We start from the raw sequence: 22,106 nt of genomic DNA on the forward strand, positions 1-22,106 counted from the left end.
TCATAAAAAACAGAAATTACAAATTATTTAACAAAAAACAATTTGTGTTTATCTTTTAAAAACAAAAAAGTCTTTCTTTCGAAGCTAAGTCTCACGCATGTTCATGCTTTTTTTGTGGCAGTATCCTTGGATCTATTGTTTTCCTCTTTGATCTTTTCAATTTTGACCAAATCTCACGCATCTTTGCTTAATGAAAAGTTGGCAGAACTGCTATACATACATGTATCAATGAAAACTATGGCAATCGTATCCCTCAGAGCATTCTGCTCTTTGATTTTATTAGGGGATATATATTCAACAGCATAGTGTATTTCTCAAAATTACAAAAAAAAAAAAAATTAATTTCATTAGACCACCTTCATTTTGTGTCAGAAACCTTTGCTGTGTCAACTATTTAATCACTATCCAAATTCAGAGCTGTATGCAGTTTGAATGTTGTGTCCATACTTGTCCCAATTGTTTAGGGTTTGACCTCTGCGGTCCTATAAATCTGCACCCTGGTTAAATTTAAGATTATAAGTTTCGCAGTTATGGAGTTTTTTTTCATTAAAAAAAGGGTGATTTTCTAGTTTTCGAATAATAATAAACTCAAAAACACTTTCAGCAGTTCTCATTAAACTTTGATATTTTTTTATATATATTGAACAGACATATCATGTTATTGAGGGTTTTTTGCGAAAAAAATACAAGTCGAGGGACTTAAATTTCCCGAGCCACTAGGCAAGGGAAATTTTGTCCCAAGACTTGTATTTTTTGCAAATACCCTTCCATAACATGATATACCTGTTTAATTACACCGAATAAATTTTAATTTAAACTCTCTGTACTAGGAAAAGAAAATATTTATTTGAGGACAAGTTCTATCAAAAAATATACCGTGGGAACTATACATGTACTTATACGCGTTTGCGCTGTCTTTATGTAACGTCATATTTGAAAAAATTGTCAGGAATATGCTCGCGAGGGTAAAAAAGGAATATCCAAAATGGCAAATACCATGGTATTTGAGGCATATTCACCGGCAGTGGTGAAAAACAGTCAGATTCGTTCGAAATGAGGAAAAAATGTTAGAATATGCGAAAAATACACTGGCTATCAGCCAATCAAAAGCTGGCATTCTTATGTAAGGTGTAATTATGATGTAAAGTCCCTTTCAGTTTTTATAAATTTTAGATTTTATTCTTCTGAGGTATTGGATTTTATTCTCAAAAAAGGGGGGATTTTTTAGTTTTTGGACAGTACCTTTAAAGTGCTTTGAGCATTAGACTTTGGTGACTGATTTATATCAATTAAGATAACCTTCCTTTAGCTTTTCACAAATTTCTGATAAGACATTGAAAAGTTATTGAACTTTATTCTTAAAATATGCTACAACATATCATGAGCTCATGGCACAGCTGTTTATTGTAAAATCTGACATCTTAAATACTGGTGCTAAATCTTCTTTCGGTTCTAAAACCTCTAATTTAAGTGGTCAATTCAGCTAATTGGATTCCTAGACTAATTCTTGTGTCTCTTTGCTTTTCAGACTCATCCTCACTTTAAACTCTTGTTGCCTTTCGGTTTAGATTAGCAACATATATTATATTATTAATTAATATAAGAAGAACATGGTATACATGTAGGGACACTCCCTGTACACCCCCTCTAAGTTAAAGATTTGTGTTTTGATTAAATATACTTCACATTTTCAGAGTTCGCAAAATCTTTTTTTCCCTGGTGGTCCTTTAAGAAATTTTGTAGGTCCTCACTATTAATTCTATTGAAAAATAATAAATTTTAGTCAGTCCTATGCCAAATTTTGGTTGTAAAATATTGAGGACCACCACTCTGCGTTTTGCTATTCCTTTACTTTGTTTATATGTTTATCTACATATATTATTTCTAATATATAAAAGAAAATCAAAAATAAATTAAGGATTTGTCTTTTCAAACAGGTCACAAATGATGGATTTCCACTAAACTTCAGGGAAGTGGTAATTTGTTATTTGCATATATATATATATATTTATTTCAATTGTTGATGTTTCTAAACTTCTATAAACTTGTATGATGTATACGTATAGGAATCAATTGACATATAGGTTAAACAAAGTCACTTGCTCCTAAAATATATAGTTTGTAATCAGCAAGTTTAAATTTAATCCTCATCTAACATGTCTAAGCAACTTGACTTTAGTCGGCAGGTTTAAAATTCTCATCTAAGCAACTTAACATTAAAAGTCTGTTTGAGTGTCCATAGCCAGTGGTTCTGATCATTTATACATTGTACCATTGTAGGATGTTTTGGGGTTTCTTTTATCAACAAGGGTTACCCAAATTTATGCATTAGTGCTGATATCCTGTCATTTATACAGACATTGATAAAAAAGATTTATTCATGTAGAATACATATTAAACTTTAACCAAGAAATACAATCTGACATTAAACTTGAAGTGATTTTCCAACAAGACTAATTATTCCACCGGGTCTCATCTTTGTTGTCATCTTCCTTCCATGAAATACTGTTGCTAAGAAGTTTTATGGAGGAGACATGCACTCTACTAAATGTCATTTTACATGTTTTTATTATTAGAACCTAAGACCAGATGTTTTAAGGTTGATTATTTGCTGGAAGATCTTAAAATGAAATGGCTGATTGATTAGATGTTTATGGAATTATAATGGTACATTTTGAGCTATATTTAGAAATTTAATAAGAAAATCGATTTCCTGACATTCCCGTAGGACATCAGCTTCAAATAATTGATTTAATCAAACAAAATGGCATACTGTATATAGAGAGAAATTACTTAATGACAAATATTTTGTGTTCTTTAATAAAGAATTCTGGTTGTGGGCTGTGTATCACATTCCAATTTGGGATGAGTAGTGTAAGCCCACAAATTGTTGTGTTGGGGGATGAGTAGTGTAAGCCCACAAATTGTTGCGTTGGTATAAGTGACAGGAAAAAAAACACGGATTGGGGATTGCTTTATTTTATAATGGTTGATGTCCTAGCCTTTACTTGTATTCTGCCATCATACTATTAATAATCTTTACAGGTACATTTTATAGACATTCCTAAATATGGAGGCAAACAAAACATTTTTTTCTGTATCACACATTTTCAATGTGATCTAAAGTTTAGAATAATAGTCTAATTTGCATTTTCAACTTTTCTTGCTGACTGGTATAAAAATAATGGTTACTATGCCATATTTATTTTACGAGACACAAAATGAATTTCAAAACAAAATGAATTTCATTACCAGATATCCATTTATAATATCTGTCATTTCTTCCTGCAATTATAATGAACTAGTTACAAATGTATTCTAATATGACACTGATGCTTCTTTTGCTTTGTGAATAAACCCATGCTCTTAATCCAATAAAAATTGTTTGTAGATGGGTATATTGACTTCTGCAGAATACTGAATTTTATCAAATTGTCATGCATTTATTATATTTCATTAATTCAAAACACTTCCAAACTCTTAAATGATGCACAAGTTATTACTTATTCATTTATTATGATTGTATGTGTTGCATTTGGAAATTGACATATTTGACCTAGATACAGCAAACGTTTGTGCTCCCCCTCTGAAAAATCCCATTGCCAGTCGTTTGCTGTGAAAGGGAGGTTCATTGAAGAGTGTACACTAACACGCTACACTTATAACAATCGGACATAAAAATTACCCTAATTGTCCTAATCAGAATCGAAATAATTGATTTAAAGCTACTAGTTTAGTTTAGTTTTAACATGGGAAGGCATTACTTTCATGTTATTTTAGCCCTCACTAATGCTTGGGCAAAAATAATCATGAATATAATGCCTACCCCTATTAAAACTACAAACAAACATGCAAGTAAAAACATATATTAATGTGCCTTATGTTTGTGTTGCAGGGGAAATAGAAATACTGGGTGTCTGTCCAAGTGTCTTTGTCCAGTCTTGTAAGCACTCTCACATGTGCATATCTGCCAATTTTTCAATAAATCTTATATTGCACATGTATTGTGCAATTCATTTGTAAGATCTTTGACCACTTTTATTTTGTGTCAGAAACCATATTATGTCAAAAATTTTACCACAATCCAAATTCAGACATTATCAAATTTGAATATTGTGTCCAAATTGCCTCAACTGTTCAGGGTTCAATATCTGTGGTGTATCAGACTGTGCTTAGCAAAGCATTTTATCCAAGCCTATAGCCATTGTATAATTAATTGTTTTGTTTAAAATTGTGGACAAAACTGCTCTTTCAAAATTTCCGTTTGAGAGCCACCATGGGGGAAGTCACCACAAATAGTGACAGTTGGCAGGTATGCATGTACATTTCTTGCCATACATTTATTTAATTTATATCGTAGGTTTATATTTGGACAAATTCGAAAAATCAGTACCTCCATCTTTAAAATCTACAAACTTATGGTTAATAATATATCATGAGAGCTGCTTAAATCTATACTTAGTAGCTGCATCAGGTAATAGATATAAAAACATTTTGTTGGTAATAGAGAATGTAGCAAAACAAAAAAATCAGCTTACTCTCATTCTTTTCCAACATAAATTTTTAAATTAACACATAGGTTTAAATAGTGGTGCTTGTTAGCATTTTGCTTCAAGTTCCTTACTATGTCTTACCAATACTTATAAATTTTGAAAAAATTAAGAATATCTCTGAAACCTTTTTGATAAACCTTAAAATGAATATATACATGATTTATATATGCATGTATATGTGGTAGACAAAACCTGCACATAATAGAAACAAAATTAACAGGTGGCTCATTATGGGTCAAGATAGCTGTAAACTGGATCTCTAAAAGAATTTTATGTTTATACCTGTCATTCTATTTTAATGACTTTATTTCAGCCTAATTCAATTAATGAATACAAAGGTTAATTTCAGAATTCCAATTTTACATACAATCTATTAATGACGGAGTAGATAGATTGTATTGTTGCATACACTAATAAATAAGGCTGCCTTTAATGTTTCAAGTAAATGTTTCAAATCAGGTCATCACTTTAGCTGGTATTTGGTTTCTAAACTTGGACTTAAAAAATCAATATGCTTAAACAGAATTTACCATAAATATCATGGTATAGCACAGCGGAGATTTATTAGATGTTACTAAAAATAAACAATCTTCTATACTTTTAATTGCAGATGAACATTTGATTGGCTATCTTCACAGTCCTGTTATGTAAAGTATTGCCTGTCTACCAGTGACATTAAGAAAGCGTATTATACCATTTTTTTTGGATAGAAGTCTATGGTACCAAAAAGGTTTGGATGATAGATCCGTCATTATGTCGGCTAATAATTACCCATGTAAGTAAATGCTCAAGTAGTATGTATTTAACTGAAAAGATTCTTATTTAAACTATGTTATTTCTACAAGTAATGATAGAAAGTTAATTATTGGTTGATGCAGATAATGTCTTCACTCTTCTTCTCAAGTTAATTAACTGTAATAATTATGTTTCAGACAATTGGGTCTGATAAGAAAAAAAATATCACAATTAGAATTTCTCAATAGCATAGCTCAACTGACCAAAAGTGTAATATTTTGCATAACCTGTCATTTGACAAGTTAGATGATGTTTTTGCATCCCACGGTGTTCAGTAGCTTCAAAGGCAAGTTAGTCAGGTTCACAAATGTACCTCTGCAACAAGTGTAAGCCATTTTATATGTTGTTCAGTGTAATTGAGTGACTGAACGAAAAAGAATAAGACATCTTAATATTGGTTGCCAAATTATTTTTTTTTTGGCGGGGATTTGCCTAGGAAGTGACCATATATTACAAATGTATTACTCAGATTGAATTGAATATTTGATACTGACTCATAAGTCAAGATATTACATTGGAATTTTTTTCCATATTTGAATGGAATGGCTCTCTATAGACAATTGAAACAAGGACTGTTTTCTTAAAATGATGTCACTTTTGATTTTGAGTTGTTTCTATTCTACTCATTCCACTCATCCTCACTCAAGTAGCCTCACCTATAAAAGCCTACTCTGACTTTAGAAATTTACAATGTTTTACCAGCAGAAAATTGTCAGCTAAATAGCATTAATAAGTTCTACTCTGAAAATATCATTATAGCATGTCAGAAAACGTTGATGTTTTAAACATAAATTATCACAATACTGGTACATGTATTGCAAAAAATAAAGCTTACATTTTATATAAAAAAAATCAGATTAAGAATAGTAAACTGGGGAAAATATTATCAGTAGTAACAAAATATGAAAAATAACAAAAATTTCAAAGAAAGCTTTCCATACATGTAGATATCCATAAATATATAATGGTAGGTAAATTGTTAAAGGGATAGTAGCTACGATTTTGACAAAATTATGAACAAGTTTTTAAGCCGCAAATATCAAAGATATGTACTAAAAATAAGCAATAAGATCGCTAGAATGTTTTCATAAACTGCAGAAGTGTTAATAATAGATAATTCATATCGGGTTGTGTGCTATTCATCTCATTAATTATGCATCGGATTTACTTCCCGAACTTTGCCAACACAGCGAGTGAGCTAACCAAGATATAAATAGATATGAACACATGCTTTTTGTTTTCTTACGTATTTGATAATAACTTTATATTAAACGTACATATTTGACGCCATTTATCAAATTATGTAAATAAAAGATATAACAAAAAAGGGCATATTATTCCAACCCAAGATATTATACACTTGTTATTGCATTTGTATGACCAAACCATGCCAATAAGGTATACACGTGTTTGTATGTTGAATAGGGGCCTCCATGAAGGATACACATGAAGAACAATTCTAAATTGTAGCCGTTGATTTCTAAATTCATCTAAGGCGGGAGAATCCTGCCCGTAAATATATTAACATATTTTTGACAATAATGAATACGTTGGGATTTATTTTCATATGATCTGGAATTCTAAAGTAATGTAAACAAGTTACGCAAACCGCCAGCTACTTCTGTTTGACTTAGCCTGCGTCGCAGGTGTTTTCAGTGATTTTAATTATCGATCTCATTGCCGTTTGTATACGACCGCAAATTTTGAAAAAATTTTCGTCGTATATTGCTATCACGTTGGCGTCGTCGTCCGAATACTTTTAGTTTTCGTACTCTAACTTTAGTAAAAGTGAATAGAAATCTATGAAATTTTAACACAAGGTATATGACCATAAAAGGAAGGTTGGTATTGATTTTGGGAGTTTTGGTCCCAACATTTTAGGAATTAGGGGCCAAAAAGGGCCCAAATAAGCATTTTCTTGGTTTTCGCACTATAGCTTTAGTTTAAATTAATAGAAATCTATGAAATTTTGACACAAGGTTTATGACCACAAAAGAAAGGTTGGGATTGATTTTGGGAGTTTTGGTTTCAACAGTTTAGGAATTAGGGGCCAAAAAAGGGCCCAAATAAGCATTATTCTTGGTTTTCGCACAATAACTTTTGTTTAAGTAAATAGAAATCAATGAAATTTAAACACAATGTTTATGACCACAAAAGGATAATTGGTATTGATTTTGGGGGTTTAGGTCCTAACAGTTTAGGAATTAGGGGCCAAAAAGGGACCCAAATAAGCATTTTTCTTGGTTTTCGCACCATAACGTTAGTATAAGTAAATAGAAATGTATGAAATTTAAACACAAGGTTTATGACCATAAAAGGAAGGTTGGTCTTTAAACAGTTTAGGAAAAAGGGGCCCAAAGGGTCCAATATTAAACTTTGTTTGATTTCATCAAAATTGAATAATTGGGGTTCTTTGATATGCCGAATCTAACTGTGTATGTAGATTCTTAACTTTTAGTCATGTTTTCAAATTGGTCTACATTAAGGTCCAAAGGGTCCAAAATTAAACTTAGTTTGATTTTGACAAAAAATGAATCGGTTGGGTTCTTTGATATGTTGAATCTAAAAATGTACTTAGATTCTTGATTATTGGCCCAGTTTTCAAGTTGGTCCAAATCTGGGTCCAAAATTAAACTTTATTTGATTTCATCAAAAATTAAATAAATGGGGTTCGTTGATATGCCAAATCTAACTGTGTATGTAGATTCTTCATTTTTGGTCCCGTTTTCAAATTGGCCTACATTAAGGTCCAAAGGGTCCATTATTAAACTAAGTTTGATTTTAACAAAAATTAAATTCTTGGGCCTCTTTGATATGCTGAATCTAAACATGTACTTAGATTTTTGATTATGGGCCCAGTTTTCAAGTTGGTCCAAATCAGGATCTAAAATTATTATATTAAGTATTGTGCAATAGCAAGTCTTTTCAATTGCACAGTATTGTGCAATGGCAAAAAATATATAATTTCACAATATTGTGAAATAGCAATTTTTTTTTTTAATTAGAGTTATCTTTCTTTGTCTAGAATAGTAAGCAAGAAATATCTTATTGCAAGATTTTTTTTAATTGGAGTTATCTTTCTTTGACCAGAATAAACTTAAATCTTTGTTATATACAATATACAATGTATATTCACTTTTTACTACTAACTGATAAATTTAAATGATCTTTACCATTCAGTGATTACAAGCAGTTTTTTTACATCTTAATATTTTATGATGTATTTAAATGAGTAGTTATTGTTGCAAACTCCATTAGAATATTTTAATTGAGATTAGTTTTGGAATAAGGGAAAGGGGGATGTGATTAAAAAATTGGGTTCAATTTTTCTCATTTGAAATTTCATAAATAAAAAGAAAATTTCTTCAAACATTTTTTTGAGAGGATTAATATTCAACAGCATAGTGAATTAAGAGAAAACAAAAATTTTAAGTTCATTAGAACACATTCATTCTGTGTCAGAAACCTATGCTGTGTCAACTATTTAATCACAATCCAAATTTAGAGCTGAATCCAGCTTGAATGTTGTGTCCATACTTGCCCCAACCGTTCAGGGTTCAACCTCTGCGGTCGTATAAAGCTACGCCCTGCGGAGCATCTAGTTTATTTTTAATTTACAATAATTTGTATGCACCTCTTTTTTTTGAAAAGAAGCGGTAAACTTATAATTTTGTTTCAATTTTATTGTTATTTCTGCCTTTTTTGCAAGAGTTATCTAGACTCCCTTTTCAATGCAAATCTCCACAGGAATTTTAAATGGTGATTTTTTAGTCTTCCTCAAGGTAGATTTTATGGGACTTTTTCCTGTGTATATTTGGTGTATGATAAAAAAATATATGCCTGTTTACGGTAACCTTACCTACCCTATTTTGAGCGCCGAACCTAAGCCATTTTATTGCCGTCTTAAATTGAAAAATAAACTGAACACATGTTAAAAGTGAAAATAGTGTTTCTTGATACATCCCAATGTTTATAACCATGAATATGATAGCTCTTTTAAGGAAATTCGTGACTTGTGCGATGAAATAAACATTTAGCCGCCATTTTTTTCAATCAATAACAAAGGGAAATAATCCAATCATTATAAATACAGGTAAACTTGGCCCATGGACAACTCGGAACACGGCAAGATGTACCGCACAACTCAAATCATGGCGCAAAAAATGAAATGGAAAAACCGACCTTCCTACCCTATTTATTTTGATGATGTAACCTTAAACAGATATATATTTTTTTTGGCCTAAAGATTAAAACTTAAAATCTTCTGTTGCAATTACTTTCGGGTTAGGGTCAAATTTATGCTAGATTGACTGGACTATACAGGTTCAAAGAATCCACTTGCTCTGTGAATCGCCTTGAATATTCTTCTATCAATGTTTTCTCATTTCAGATATGAATAGGAAGTTAATGTATAAAGGGAGTGTTGACTCTGGTTTTCAAGAACCTATAGGTAAGTCTTCTGTTCAAAAGACATTGTCAGCATTACACCTGTAGTTTTTGTTGATTATACATTTGTAAATAATTTAAAAGTTGAACCAAATTTTTGGGTTCAAATGATGAGATGAAATCAATCTGGCTTTATTTAGATTATATTTTTTTTTTAACAATCTTCAGTGAAGTAAATGCATTGTCATTAATTTGTTTGAGATGCACATGTTAGGTCAAGCCCTTTACCATTGTCATTAATTTGTTTGAGATGTTAGATCAAGCCCTTTACCATTGACTTTTACTGTTTGTTCTATTATAAATATAGAACCGAAAGCATATATATATATTCATAAACACTCTCAACTCGGTATTAAATGATAAATAATATTCTAATTTTAACGTAACATTTTAAAAGTCTTAAAATGACATTAGTAGTCTCCTTTGTATTTGTTAAAGTCATACTATTGCTAACGTCAATCAATTGTTTTATTTATATACAAGTCACATTACCTGAAGATCTGCGGAAGCAGTGAAAGTACCAGTAAAAAAGTGATGCATTGAAACCGTTATTATCTTTTAATAATTTTCTTATATATATATAAATTATTGTAATGTTTATTTATGTTCAAGTATGGACAGATGGATGCATCCTATTACAATACCCCTACCATTCTGCCAGGAAGGGGATATTGTAACTGCTAAATAAAAATCCACAAATACATGCTAGAAGAAATTCATCTTTTACTTTGTAATAACTTTGTAAGTTAGCATGATTTTGCAGCAGATGGCAAAACAGGGATAGTAATTTTGAAATAGCTTTAGGTGCAGGAAAGTAATTCCATGATAATCCACCCACTTTGCAGATGTGAAATGACAATAGTACATGAGAGTAGGCTTTATACCTATATATCTGACACCTTTAACATTGATACAACACAAAGTATGATGACATCATCAACACAAGGTTTATCATTATTGATGGGTTTATGGTGTGAATTACGTATCTTACATGTATCACTCAGTTTTGTGATTATTGATGTTCACCATATGCATGACATATTAGATACTGTTTAGTGTCACAACTATCACAGGTTCTAACTGATTAATTAAGTGAGTTGGTTAACCTAATAAAGTATATAACCCCTCACTGTTTTCTGGATTCAGTTCTGTTCCAGGAATTGCAGACTTTTTGTAAGCTATTCTGTCAAGGTGTTTATTTAATTACTATCTTGTTTTAATAAGATTAAAATTGTGGTATGGCAGAGTGCATAGCCTTAAACAATCCCATTTTAAACTTACCTGAACCAAAGAGCTAATAAGAGCTATTGATGACATTAGGCATTTTGTCATTTTTTTATCTTGTATTAGGTCAATTGGGAATTAATTTAGCCAGTATCATTTTATTGGAGTTCATCTTTAAATTTTGTAGGCTACTGCTGGACAGACCAGCAGAGCCACTGTTAAAATAAAGAACAAATATTGTAAGGGGTCAATTGCTTTCAAACAATGAGAAAATGGTACAGTTCTTCTTACAACTTTACAGTACATTAATGCATAACAAAGATTTGTCATTAATTCATGTTGAATGTTATATTTTTAGTGTACTTCACTGTTGTGACTTTCAACTTTAGTGCCAAATAAACTACAACCAACTTATTCCATTTCACAGTTCATGTATAACTTTCAATTCAATTCTTGACTGCTGTAACTGTTGTCACTTTTAGATAAGGTTTTTGACTGAAGTTTGTGTCCATTTTTGGTTGAATAGTTAAAAAATCATTTTATGTTTATAATTCTGATTTGAGAGAAACATCACGCTTCAGGTGAAAACAATCTTTAAATTTTATAAATAATGGAGCCATGGAACTCCTCACAACCTGTGATATTCATCTGCCTAAACAACTGATGACACATTTTTTGGCAATGACTATTTCAATGATATTACTGTAAATTCAGAAATTATTGCCTGCATTATATTATTGAGATCTGGACACGACAGACCAAAATGTTTGAACTATTATTGCAATTACTGGAAAACATATATTTGTGTGAGATTTTAGAATGAGAGTTCTTATTATTGAGATACTCACCCATTCACATTATTCAAAATAATTAAAACCTTACAATAACTTCTGAATTTACAGTAAATATCGTTTATGATATGTTACAGAGTTATATCCCTTTGTATGTAAAGGTACCTCGCTGCAGTAATTACATTTGCTTCTAATGATGAAAAAGCTGCATTACAATGAGAAATAGGTTAATAAATTCAATGGATTTTCTAACAATAAGGTTCCATACCTTGGCAATTTAATGTAGATAATTGCATAACTAATTGTGGAATGGATGATTACTAAACAGTTTTTATGGAGGACTGAATTCCTGCAGAAATATAATCAGGCTACATGCAACAGCCAGTGTGCAGCAAACAATATTGATTTTTGATAGTGATCATAACTTCTTACAATTTTAGGCCATTCACTCTTAAATTCCTGAATGAAAATTTGTATAGCACAGTGGTTTATATTACATTTCATACATCAACTGACAATTTGCCAACATATTTTATATGAGAATGAAAAGAATAAGTTTTACACTTGTAAACTGCTGTTTTTACAATTGATTTGAGTCACTTTTAGTTAAAAATGTATTTATATATAAGAGAGAAAACAAGGAATTGAAGTTCAGAAGGGGTGAATTAAGTCAATTTAGAACCTAGTCTTGCTATGACTTCTTAAAAATATATGTTGAATTTTGTCATCTTTGCTTCCATGAAAAGCATCTGATTAATATTCTTAAAAGTTAAGTTCACACTGTCTTTCATCTATGTGCAAAAAATGCTGCTATGCTTTTAGTGGTTAAATAATATGAATTTTGTATATCGTAGTTAAATGTTTTCTTTAACAACAGAAGGCATACAATCTTCTCTACATTGAAATACTCCTTTTGCTCTTGAATGAAAAGCTGTGATTCACAGGTTAATAGGGGCCAAGGATAAAACCTCATGGGTAACTAGGGGCCAGGGATAAAACCTCACAGGTAACTAGAGGCCAAGGATAAAACCTCATGGGTAACTAGGGGCCAGGGATAAAATCTCACAGGTAACTAGGGGCCAAGGATAAAACCTGTTGGTACAGTTTGGGGATGAACTTTTCTTCTGTTACAATGATGATCAGATGAGGGTGTTTGTGTGAATCCAAGATTGAATTTAACTGAATCCTTTAAAAAGTAGTTTATTTCTCCCCTTCTAATTTAGTGATGCATATTTATTTCACACTTATATCTTGTAATGAATTGATATGTCCAGGCCATGACCCTTTCCTTTTCATCTGTTGACAAATGCTTTTAATATATGCAGCATTAGAGTACATCACCTCACAACAATCTGTTCATGTACCATTTGACATTACCTATGACGTCAAGGTCATATTTGAATATTTTTATTACATTAACACATTATTTTACATCATTCTTCATCTTATGGCAGGACACTCTCATGCTTTATTCAAAACATGAATTTATAGTAGAATTATATTTCCCATTGACTTAATGCAGGATATAGCCCACAAATAATCGAAAGGGAAGAAGTGTTGTTAGTCAACTATTTCTAGCAACTTTTTCTCATTAGATAATGAGTTAATATATATCCTGTAAAAAATGAAATTTCCTTTTAGTTTTAAATTGAGTTTCAGGTTTATCATTGTAATACTATAACTCCATTCTAGGAGTGAGCACTTCTATGCAATCACATTGTCCAATTAGCCATACATCCAACAAATATTTTTGTCTCATTTTGTCAAGAACTGTTAAACAGAATTACTTCATAACTGGTCAGCAACTTGACAATAATAAGAAAATGTCAAATGAAAACTATTCAATACACATTTTTATTAAGGGGACAGCTGAGGACCACCTTTGGGTGTAGGATTTTGTCTCTGCATTGAAGACCCTTTGGTGGCCTTCAACTGTTGTCTGCTCTTTTTTTGAGTTGTTGTCTTTTTAACATATTTCCCATTTCCATTCTCAATTTTATTTTTAGATCTGTCCGACACTAACTTCCTGATTGCAGATACTTTGAAATTTTCAATTTGAAAACAAATATTTTGGTCACACTTATCTTAGCAACTTTGAACAAAATACAATCATATTTGATGAACAATTTGACTGTGTTTATTTGTAACATGAAATTATGGCTTTTAAGATCTACTTTATACTTGGGGATACTTTGAACTTTTCAACATGCTGCATGATGACTTATACAATGACTATATTTTAAATCAAGGGATGGGGGTGAGTTGTAGTGTGAATAATTTTAGACACAAGCTTCCAGTTTAATAAAGAGTTAAGGTAATCTTAGCATAAACAATGCATAGAAATTCTTCTTGCAATATTTTTAACCAGAAATAATTGAGTGGCCTTATAAAATTGAGTATGCTTTGGATGACTGATATAAAGCTGAGAGAGTATGCTTTGGATGACTGATATAAAGCTGAGAGAGTATGCTTTGGATGACTGATATAAAGCTGAGAGAGTATGCTTTGGATGACTGATATAAAGCTGAGAGAGTATGGTTTGGATGACTGATATAAAGCTGAGAGAGTATGCTTTGGATGACTGATATAAAGCTGAGAGAGTATGGTTTGGATGACTGATATAAAGCTGAGAGAGTATGCTTTGGATGACTGATATAAAGCTGAGAGAGTATGGTTTGGATGACTGATATAAAGCTGAGAGAGTATGGTTTGGATGACTGATATAAAGCTGAGAGAGTATGCTTTGGATGACTGATATAAAGCTGAGAGAGTATGCTTTGGATGACTGATATAAAGCTGAGAGAGTATGGTTTGGATGACTGATATAAAGCTGAGAGAGTATGGTTTGGATGACTGATATAAAGCTGAGAGAGTATGGTTTGGATGACTGATATAAAGCTGAGAGAGTATGCTTTGGATGACTGATATAAAGCTGAGAGAGTATGCTTTGGATGACTGATATAAAGCTGAGAGAGTATGCTTTGGATGACTGATATAAAGCTGAGAGAGTATGCTTTGAATGACTGATATAAAGCTGAGAGAGTATGCTTTGGATGACTGATATAAAGCTGAGAGAGTATGGTTTGGATGACTGATATAAAGCTGAGAGAGTATGCTTTGGATGACTGATATAAAGCTGAGAGAGTATGTTTTGGATGACTGATATAAAGCTGAGAGAGTATGTTTTGGATGACTGATATAAAGCTGAGAGAGTATGTTTTGGATGACTGATATAAAGCTGAGAGAGTATGCTTTGGATGACTGATATAAAGCTGAGAGAGTATGCTTTGGATGACTGATATAAAGCTGAGAGAGTATGTTTTGGATGACTGATATAAAGCTGACAGATGTATCAAATAAATGACTAAACCAATAATATCACATGACTAGTAACCTTTTGTGTCTAAGGGTTAATATATTTTTTTTTTGTTCAAAATGCAGTTTAGGTGCATGTTTTATGGTTTTGTAACATGAATCTGAAATTCATATACTATGAAAGGTATATTTAACAGTCAATTGCATTTTCATTGTCAAAGCTATCCAAAGTTCACTCAAAATTAAAATTTTAATTAAATTTGCATTCAAGAAAATAAGAATGGAAACAATCTGATTACAAAACAAGTTTGCAGTGCATGTAGACTTCTCTGGAAAGGAATTAAATGTAAAGTATACATGCAAATAAGGAAAGACATTTATAAGAAAATATAGATCAAATTTACCAAGAAAATAGACTGCTATTGAGTTATAGAAATAGATCAAATTTACCAAGAAAATAGACTGCTATTGAGTTTATAGAAACAGACAATTTTAAGCACACAGTTTTCCAATGTTTGATTTAAAATCTTTTTTATAAGTACAATACTTCAGAATTGATGTTTATATTTTATCTTTTATACAAATATTAGTCTTTGGTTCTCTAGTACCAGTTAAAAGTGCACATGTCCTTATATGTGTTGTTATAAAAGTACAAATATTGTGATCTGAATAAATTCTTCTTCGAGATGCAAAATACAGTGTCTATTTGATAAGTTGGTATACAAAGTTATTCAATGCTCTGTTTTTATTTTTTTGCCTAAAATTTATATCAGAGGGTATAAGAAGCATAAATCAATTTAATGATTTTTCTGAACTTTTCTTAAATTGTAGACAATAAGCATACTGTTGATTCCTTAATTTCTGGGGGAGCAATTTACAATTTACATAGATTAGGACATATATTGTGGGAAATTAGTATTTTCTAGGATATCTGTTTTCATGGTTATGACGAAATCTGCAAACAAGCCTATACTTTTTTTACCTTGTTGCATAATTTGTGGTTCATGTTTTAACCCACAAAATCCACGAAAACATTGGCATCTCAGGAATAATCATAAAAATCCATGATCATTGGTATCTCTGATAGGAATAATCATAAATCTACAGTACTAACATGACTAAACAAAATTGATTACCAAATACCAAAACTCATAAAAGGACAGTATAAAAAAATCTAAGTTTAACATGGCCATATATACATAAAATCTAAGTTTAACATGGCCATATATACATATAATCTAAGTTTAACATGGCCATATATACATAAAATCTAAGTTTAACATGGCCATATATACATAAAATCTAAGTTTAACATGGCCATATATACATAAAATCTAAGTTTAACATGGCCATATATACATAAAATCTAAGTTTAACATGGCCATATATACATAAAATCTAAGTTTAACATGGCCATATATACATAAAATCTAAGTTTAACATGGCCATATATACATAAAATCTAAGTTTAACATGGCCATATATACATATAATCTAAGTTTAACATGGCCATATATACATATAATCTAAGTTTAACATGGCCATATATACATAAAATCTAAGTTTAACATGCCCATATATACATATAATCTAAGTTTAACATGGCCATATATACATAAAATCTAAGTTTAACATGCCCATATATACATATAATCTAAGTTTAACATGGCCATATATACATAAAATCTAAGTTTAACATGCCCATATATACATAAAATCTAAGTTTAACATGCCCATATATACTTAAAATCTAAGTTTAACATGCCCATATATACATATAATCTAAGTTTAACATGGCCATATATACATAAAATCTAAGTTTAACATGCCCATATATACATAAAATCTAAGTTTAACATGCCCATATATACATAAAATCTAAGTTTAACATGCCCATATATACATAAAATCTAAGTTTAACATGGCCATATATACATAAAATCTAAGTTTAACATGCCTATATATACATAAAATCTAAGTTTAACATGCCCATATATACATAAAATCTAAGTTTAACATGCCCATATATACATATAATCTAAGTTTAACATGGCCATATATACATAAAATCTAAGTTTAACATGCCCATATATACATAAAATCTAAGTTTAACATGCCCATATATACATAAAATCTAAGTTTAACATGGCCATATATACATAAAATCTAAGTTTAACATGCCCATATATACATAAAATCTAAGTTTAACATGGCCATATATACATAAAATCTAAGTTTAACATGGCCATATATACATAAAATCTAAGTTTAACATGCCCATATATACATAAAATCTAAGTTTAACATGGCCATATATACATAAAATCTAAGTTTAACATGCCCATATATACATAAAATCTAAGTTTAACATGGCCATATATACATAAAATCTAAGTTTAACATGGCCATATATACATAAAATCTAAGTTTAACATGCCCATATATACATAAAATCTAAGTTTAACATGGCCATATATACATAAAATCTAAGTTTAACATGCCCATATATACATAAAATCTAAGTTTAACATGGCCATATATACATAAAATCTAAGTTTAACATGCCCATATATACATAAAATCTAAGTTTAACATGCCCATATATACATAAAATCTAAGTTTAACATGCCCATCTAAGTTTAACATGCCCATATATACATAAAATCTGGAACCCAACCTAAACTTTTTTTTTGTAAAGTGAAAAAAAATGTCCATTAAATTTTATTCCTGCTGTTACATATTCATTATGGTTTATATGGCTTATCTTAATTACATAGAAGATTTACAAGTGCAAATATTCTATTTTTAGCTTTTCATCAATATTGGTTTTATTGGATAGATTAATGTGTTCTGGGGTTACTTAACATTGATTGGATAGATTAATGTGTTCTGGGGTTACTTAACATTGATATTGGTTTTATATCACGCACACATATAACAGGAGGTTTACAGAACCTTAACTCATATCAATGTTATCCATGTATATAGGCGTATCCCATATTTTCTGTAAACTGTAACCCCATCATAGGCGGATCCAGGCCCCCCCCCCCCCTTTTTGTGGGACAAATTTGGTTGATTATATAGGAAATCACTAAAGTATGACTGAAGAGGGCCCCCCTAAGGTCAGTCAGTAGGCCGCCCTTAGGAAATGTTCTGGATCAGCCACTGTTACCTTTTATTGACTTGGACAACAAATGACAATCCCAAATCCAAAGATGTGTACCTATCAGCAGTATAAATCCAGCTTATTTAAGTGGGTGTTTTATTTAGATAAATTGGCTATACATTGTATGTATTGACTAGTTTGAATTGAATGTGGATAGATACCCATGTTTTAAGAAGGGAAGACTACAACCCTCTTTGCGCATTAAAAAACCTTTGAAAAGACTTATTGAGGGAGCCTGTGTTTCCTTAGTTCAATGTAGAATGTCTGCCTCTCTCCAACATATTCATCATTCAGTGACAGTCCCTGCAGATAATGCCTGTTGATCCAAACAACATGGTGAATTATCAATCAATCAATCTGAAACAATAAGCACACAATTTATTTCATGTCCTATAATATATGATTGGCAGGTTTATATTCATCAGTTCTATGATTTATTAGTACCCAAAATTAAGTTTGATGATAGTCCTATCCCAAGAATTTTCTGATTTCTATTTCCCTGAGAGAAATGTGAGAATTCAATTTCAAAGTATTATTTGAATAGAGGAAAACAGAGTTTTAACTGAATGATATCAGACTTGTCATGATTAGAGAGACAGACAAGATTTCTCAAAGACCCTGTGTTAAAAAGATAAGAAAAATAAACAAGATAGGAATCTTTGTCACCAGATACTGCTAATACGAAAACACAGTTTTACTAATATTTACATTTCTCATTTGAACTTGTAAAAACGTAATCTTTATTTAGGTTATTGGCCTTTTTATCTTATTTTAGGAAAACAATGTTGTTACATGTATAATCATATTAAAGGCTAATGTGAACTTGGGTGAACATAAATAAAAGTTTATCCTATTTAAAACATCAAAGTATTGATCATATATTTAATTAAAGAAAATATTAAATACAGTATAAAATTCTGAATAAGCTTTTACTATTTCTTTTGAGTAAATATGAATAAAAGTAGTTATGTGATATGTGACAATGAAACAACACTAATGACACATAAAGACTTCTTGAGGTCAGCATAGGGTCATTAACGATAGGAAAATGTCTGTATTATGTCTAGAAAAGTAGTGGTGTAAGATCTACCTTCACAATACTAAATTCATAAAATCTAAGGACAAAAGAAAAATTAAAAACATCTTAACATCTGCAGACTTACTCACATGGGACATGGCCATGAAGCAAGTTTTTATGCCCCTGCTGTGGACGAGGGGGCATTAATTTTTACACTTGTCAGCCCGTAGGTACTGTCTGTCTGTACACCTGTACGTCTGTACGTTGTGTCCGAACTGTCTGACCTTATGTCTCTAATTTGGTTTGTTGTTCTCTAACTTTGCCTCAACCATACATTAAAGTCATTATAAACGAGTGACCGGTGAAAAATAATGTTATTCCAATTCTTGAACCAATGCATACAAACATCATAAACTAAGTCTTCTGTGCACAATTTTCTGTACATATAAGTTTTATTATGAAAACTATCCATTAAGTTATAAAAAACATATGCATTATTTTTTTTAATTTGAGGTTTCTTATGACTTTAAAATCAAACAGAAATAGAAACTATGCTAGCATAATAGCTGTCACTTTGAGGGCTTCTCCTTTATAAAATAGGGTACGGTAGGGGGTTGGGTTGATGTGAACTTGCTTACTCAAGGTTATTGTGATTAGTCCAGTTCGTAACATGTAAACATTTCATATAAATCGTTTTAACTTGGTAACCTGCGTTGGAATGACTTTTTATCTTATGTTGACTCTCCGGATTGACCTTTCAGTATGTATTCAGTACACTAACAGGAATATGTTAACTTAAACTCAGTGTCAAAGGTATGTTTCAATTCAAATTAAACATCTTCAATAATGAAAGTTAATCTTAAAAGAAACTTATAGATATTTAAAAAATATAACGACACACAAGTAGTTACGACGTAGAATTTGTCCATTATGAAATGGTGAACCTAAAAGATAAGACATAGACTGTTAACAATTTAAATTATTTCATTACATAAACAGCCCATACAGTTGAAGACCGTACTTAGACCTAGTATAATGGTTTACTTTTACAAATTGTGACTTCGATGGAGAGCTATCTCCTTGGCCCTGATAGCACATCTCCTTATATCTATATAATTGTAACTTTTATTAAACATGAAAATTGCAGGAAATTATAAATGGAAGGGATACATATTTTATAATGTTTTGTTGGTACTTAGACAACACTCCTTTATTACAACCAAGTGTGTAAGGATATGGTATCTGTTTCAATGGTATCTAAATTTAATCAGTCTTTGTAGTTAGCATTAATCAATGCTGTTAGTTGAGTTTGAATGTTAATAATGTTTCAGTGTACGAGCCACATTCTGATGTTGACCTATATAAAAAGCACTATTTTATAAATATATCATTGGGCTTACTTGAAGTTTTGGGAGTCTTCTGAACCTAAAATGTGTACTGCCTTGCTGTTTAAAACTTAAAATCAGATGATGCATGGTTTTTTTTTAGTTACAAAGCTGTATGCATACAGACATGTGGTAAACATAATCTGTAAAAATAATCTGCTATAATCAATTGCTTTTTTATGCCCTCGCCATAGCAGAGGGAGCGTAATTAAGTGTTACCCTTGTCCGTCCTTACATCTGTACATCCCCATGTTGGTATCTGTTCTTCAACTTTAGTTTGTCTCAACCAAATATTATGAAACTTGAACACAATGCTTCTGGTCACAAAACACAGATGAAATTTGAATTTGGGTTGCATCGCTTTTATCATTCATGAGTTATGCCCCTTTACAAATGGAAAAAAGTACTTAATCTTTGGTTCCCATTCATTTACTTACAAGTTTGCCTCAAACAAATGTTTAATCCTTACATCATATTGATGACTGTTCAATATCATTCTATTCCAAACTTAGTTTTCCTGCTTTTCAGAAAAAAGGAACAAAAGTATTTTACAACATCATTCTTAGGAAATGTGGTATGATTAGCATTAAGACAACTAGATTATTAAAATGCTGCCCATTTAAACCATGATTGCTTGTTTATCCCTTCAATTCTTCCAAAAGTATTAAGTTTATGACTCTTCTCAAAACGTTACTTTTGTAACAATATAATTTTTAATTTTAAGTTTAAAAGTATAGATCAGCAATTAGATTAGCTGTTTCACAGCGCTGACCATGTTTTAATACAGGTTCTGTTTTTAAGTTGATTCTAGAATACAATCATCAGAAGTGAAGTTACCAATCCTATTATATATTGTTTGATATGTTGGTTTGTGTTCTATTATTAACCTCAATAGACTACTATGCTCTTTCTACTGGTCTGTATTGAAGAATACATTTTGTCACAAGGTTACCAACTACTCTGACACTAATTAATTGCACTTCAGGGAACTGTTAATGCATTCTTTTACATAGCCCTCATATCAAAAATCCATATTAATTTCAATTTTTGTCATTCAATTCTATTTTTGATCATTTATGTTGAAAATGGACTCTTTACCCCTTTTCATATTAGAATTCACTATTCACAATTTGTTAAATTCATGGTTCACCTTTGCAAAACAAATGAAAGTGCTGTACATTTATTCCCATTATCCTTATTATTGCTTTTATATATAAGCACTTTGATTTTAATTCCTGCTGAAAGTGGGAAATATTGATTTTGTCCTGTCAGTTTGCCTTTGTTTCTGTCTGTTTGTCCCAAAAACTCTGTCATTGTAAAATAGACTTAAGTTTATTCCAGTATGAAACAATTTTTGACAGAATTGCTTGTTGCACTATGCAGTTGTTAGGCTAGCTAGTACAATATTATACC

The 22,106-nt window shown here is 30.9% G+C and overlaps 1 protein-coding gene and 1 long non-coding RNA gene across 4 annotated transcripts in view; one reads left to right on the top strand and one right to left on the bottom strand.

The window, feature by feature from the left end:
• Window positions 1-22,106, bottom strand: part of LOC134706327 (uncharacterized) — a 259,296-nt gene that overhangs the window by 165,783 nt on the left and 71,407 nt on the right. The window lies entirely within an intron of this gene.
• LOC134706324 (histone deacetylase 4-like) overlaps window positions 1-22,106 on the top strand; it is a 100,909-nt gene that overhangs the window by 8,096 nt on the left and 70,707 nt on the right. For all 3 annotated transcript variants that reach the window (XM_063565166.1, XM_063565171.1, XM_063565168.1), the window contains exons 2-3: window positions 5,164-5,328; window positions 9,739-9,798. In XM_063565166.1, the coding sequence (XP_063421236.1) occupies window positions 5,307-5,328; window positions 9,739-9,798 (82 nt within the window). In that variant the 5' untranslated portion in view covers window positions 5,164-5,306. The remainder of the gene's footprint in view (window positions 1-5,163; window positions 5,329-9,738; window positions 9,799-22,106) is intronic.

The sequence above is a fragment of the Mytilus trossulus genome, chromosome 2, assembly GCF_036588685.1.
Source record: "Mytilus trossulus isolate FHL-02 chromosome 2, PNRI_Mtr1.1.1.hap1, whole genome shotgun sequence".
Classification (NCBI taxonomy): domain Eukaryota; kingdom Metazoa; phylum Mollusca; class Bivalvia; order Mytilida; family Mytilidae; genus Mytilus; species Mytilus trossulus.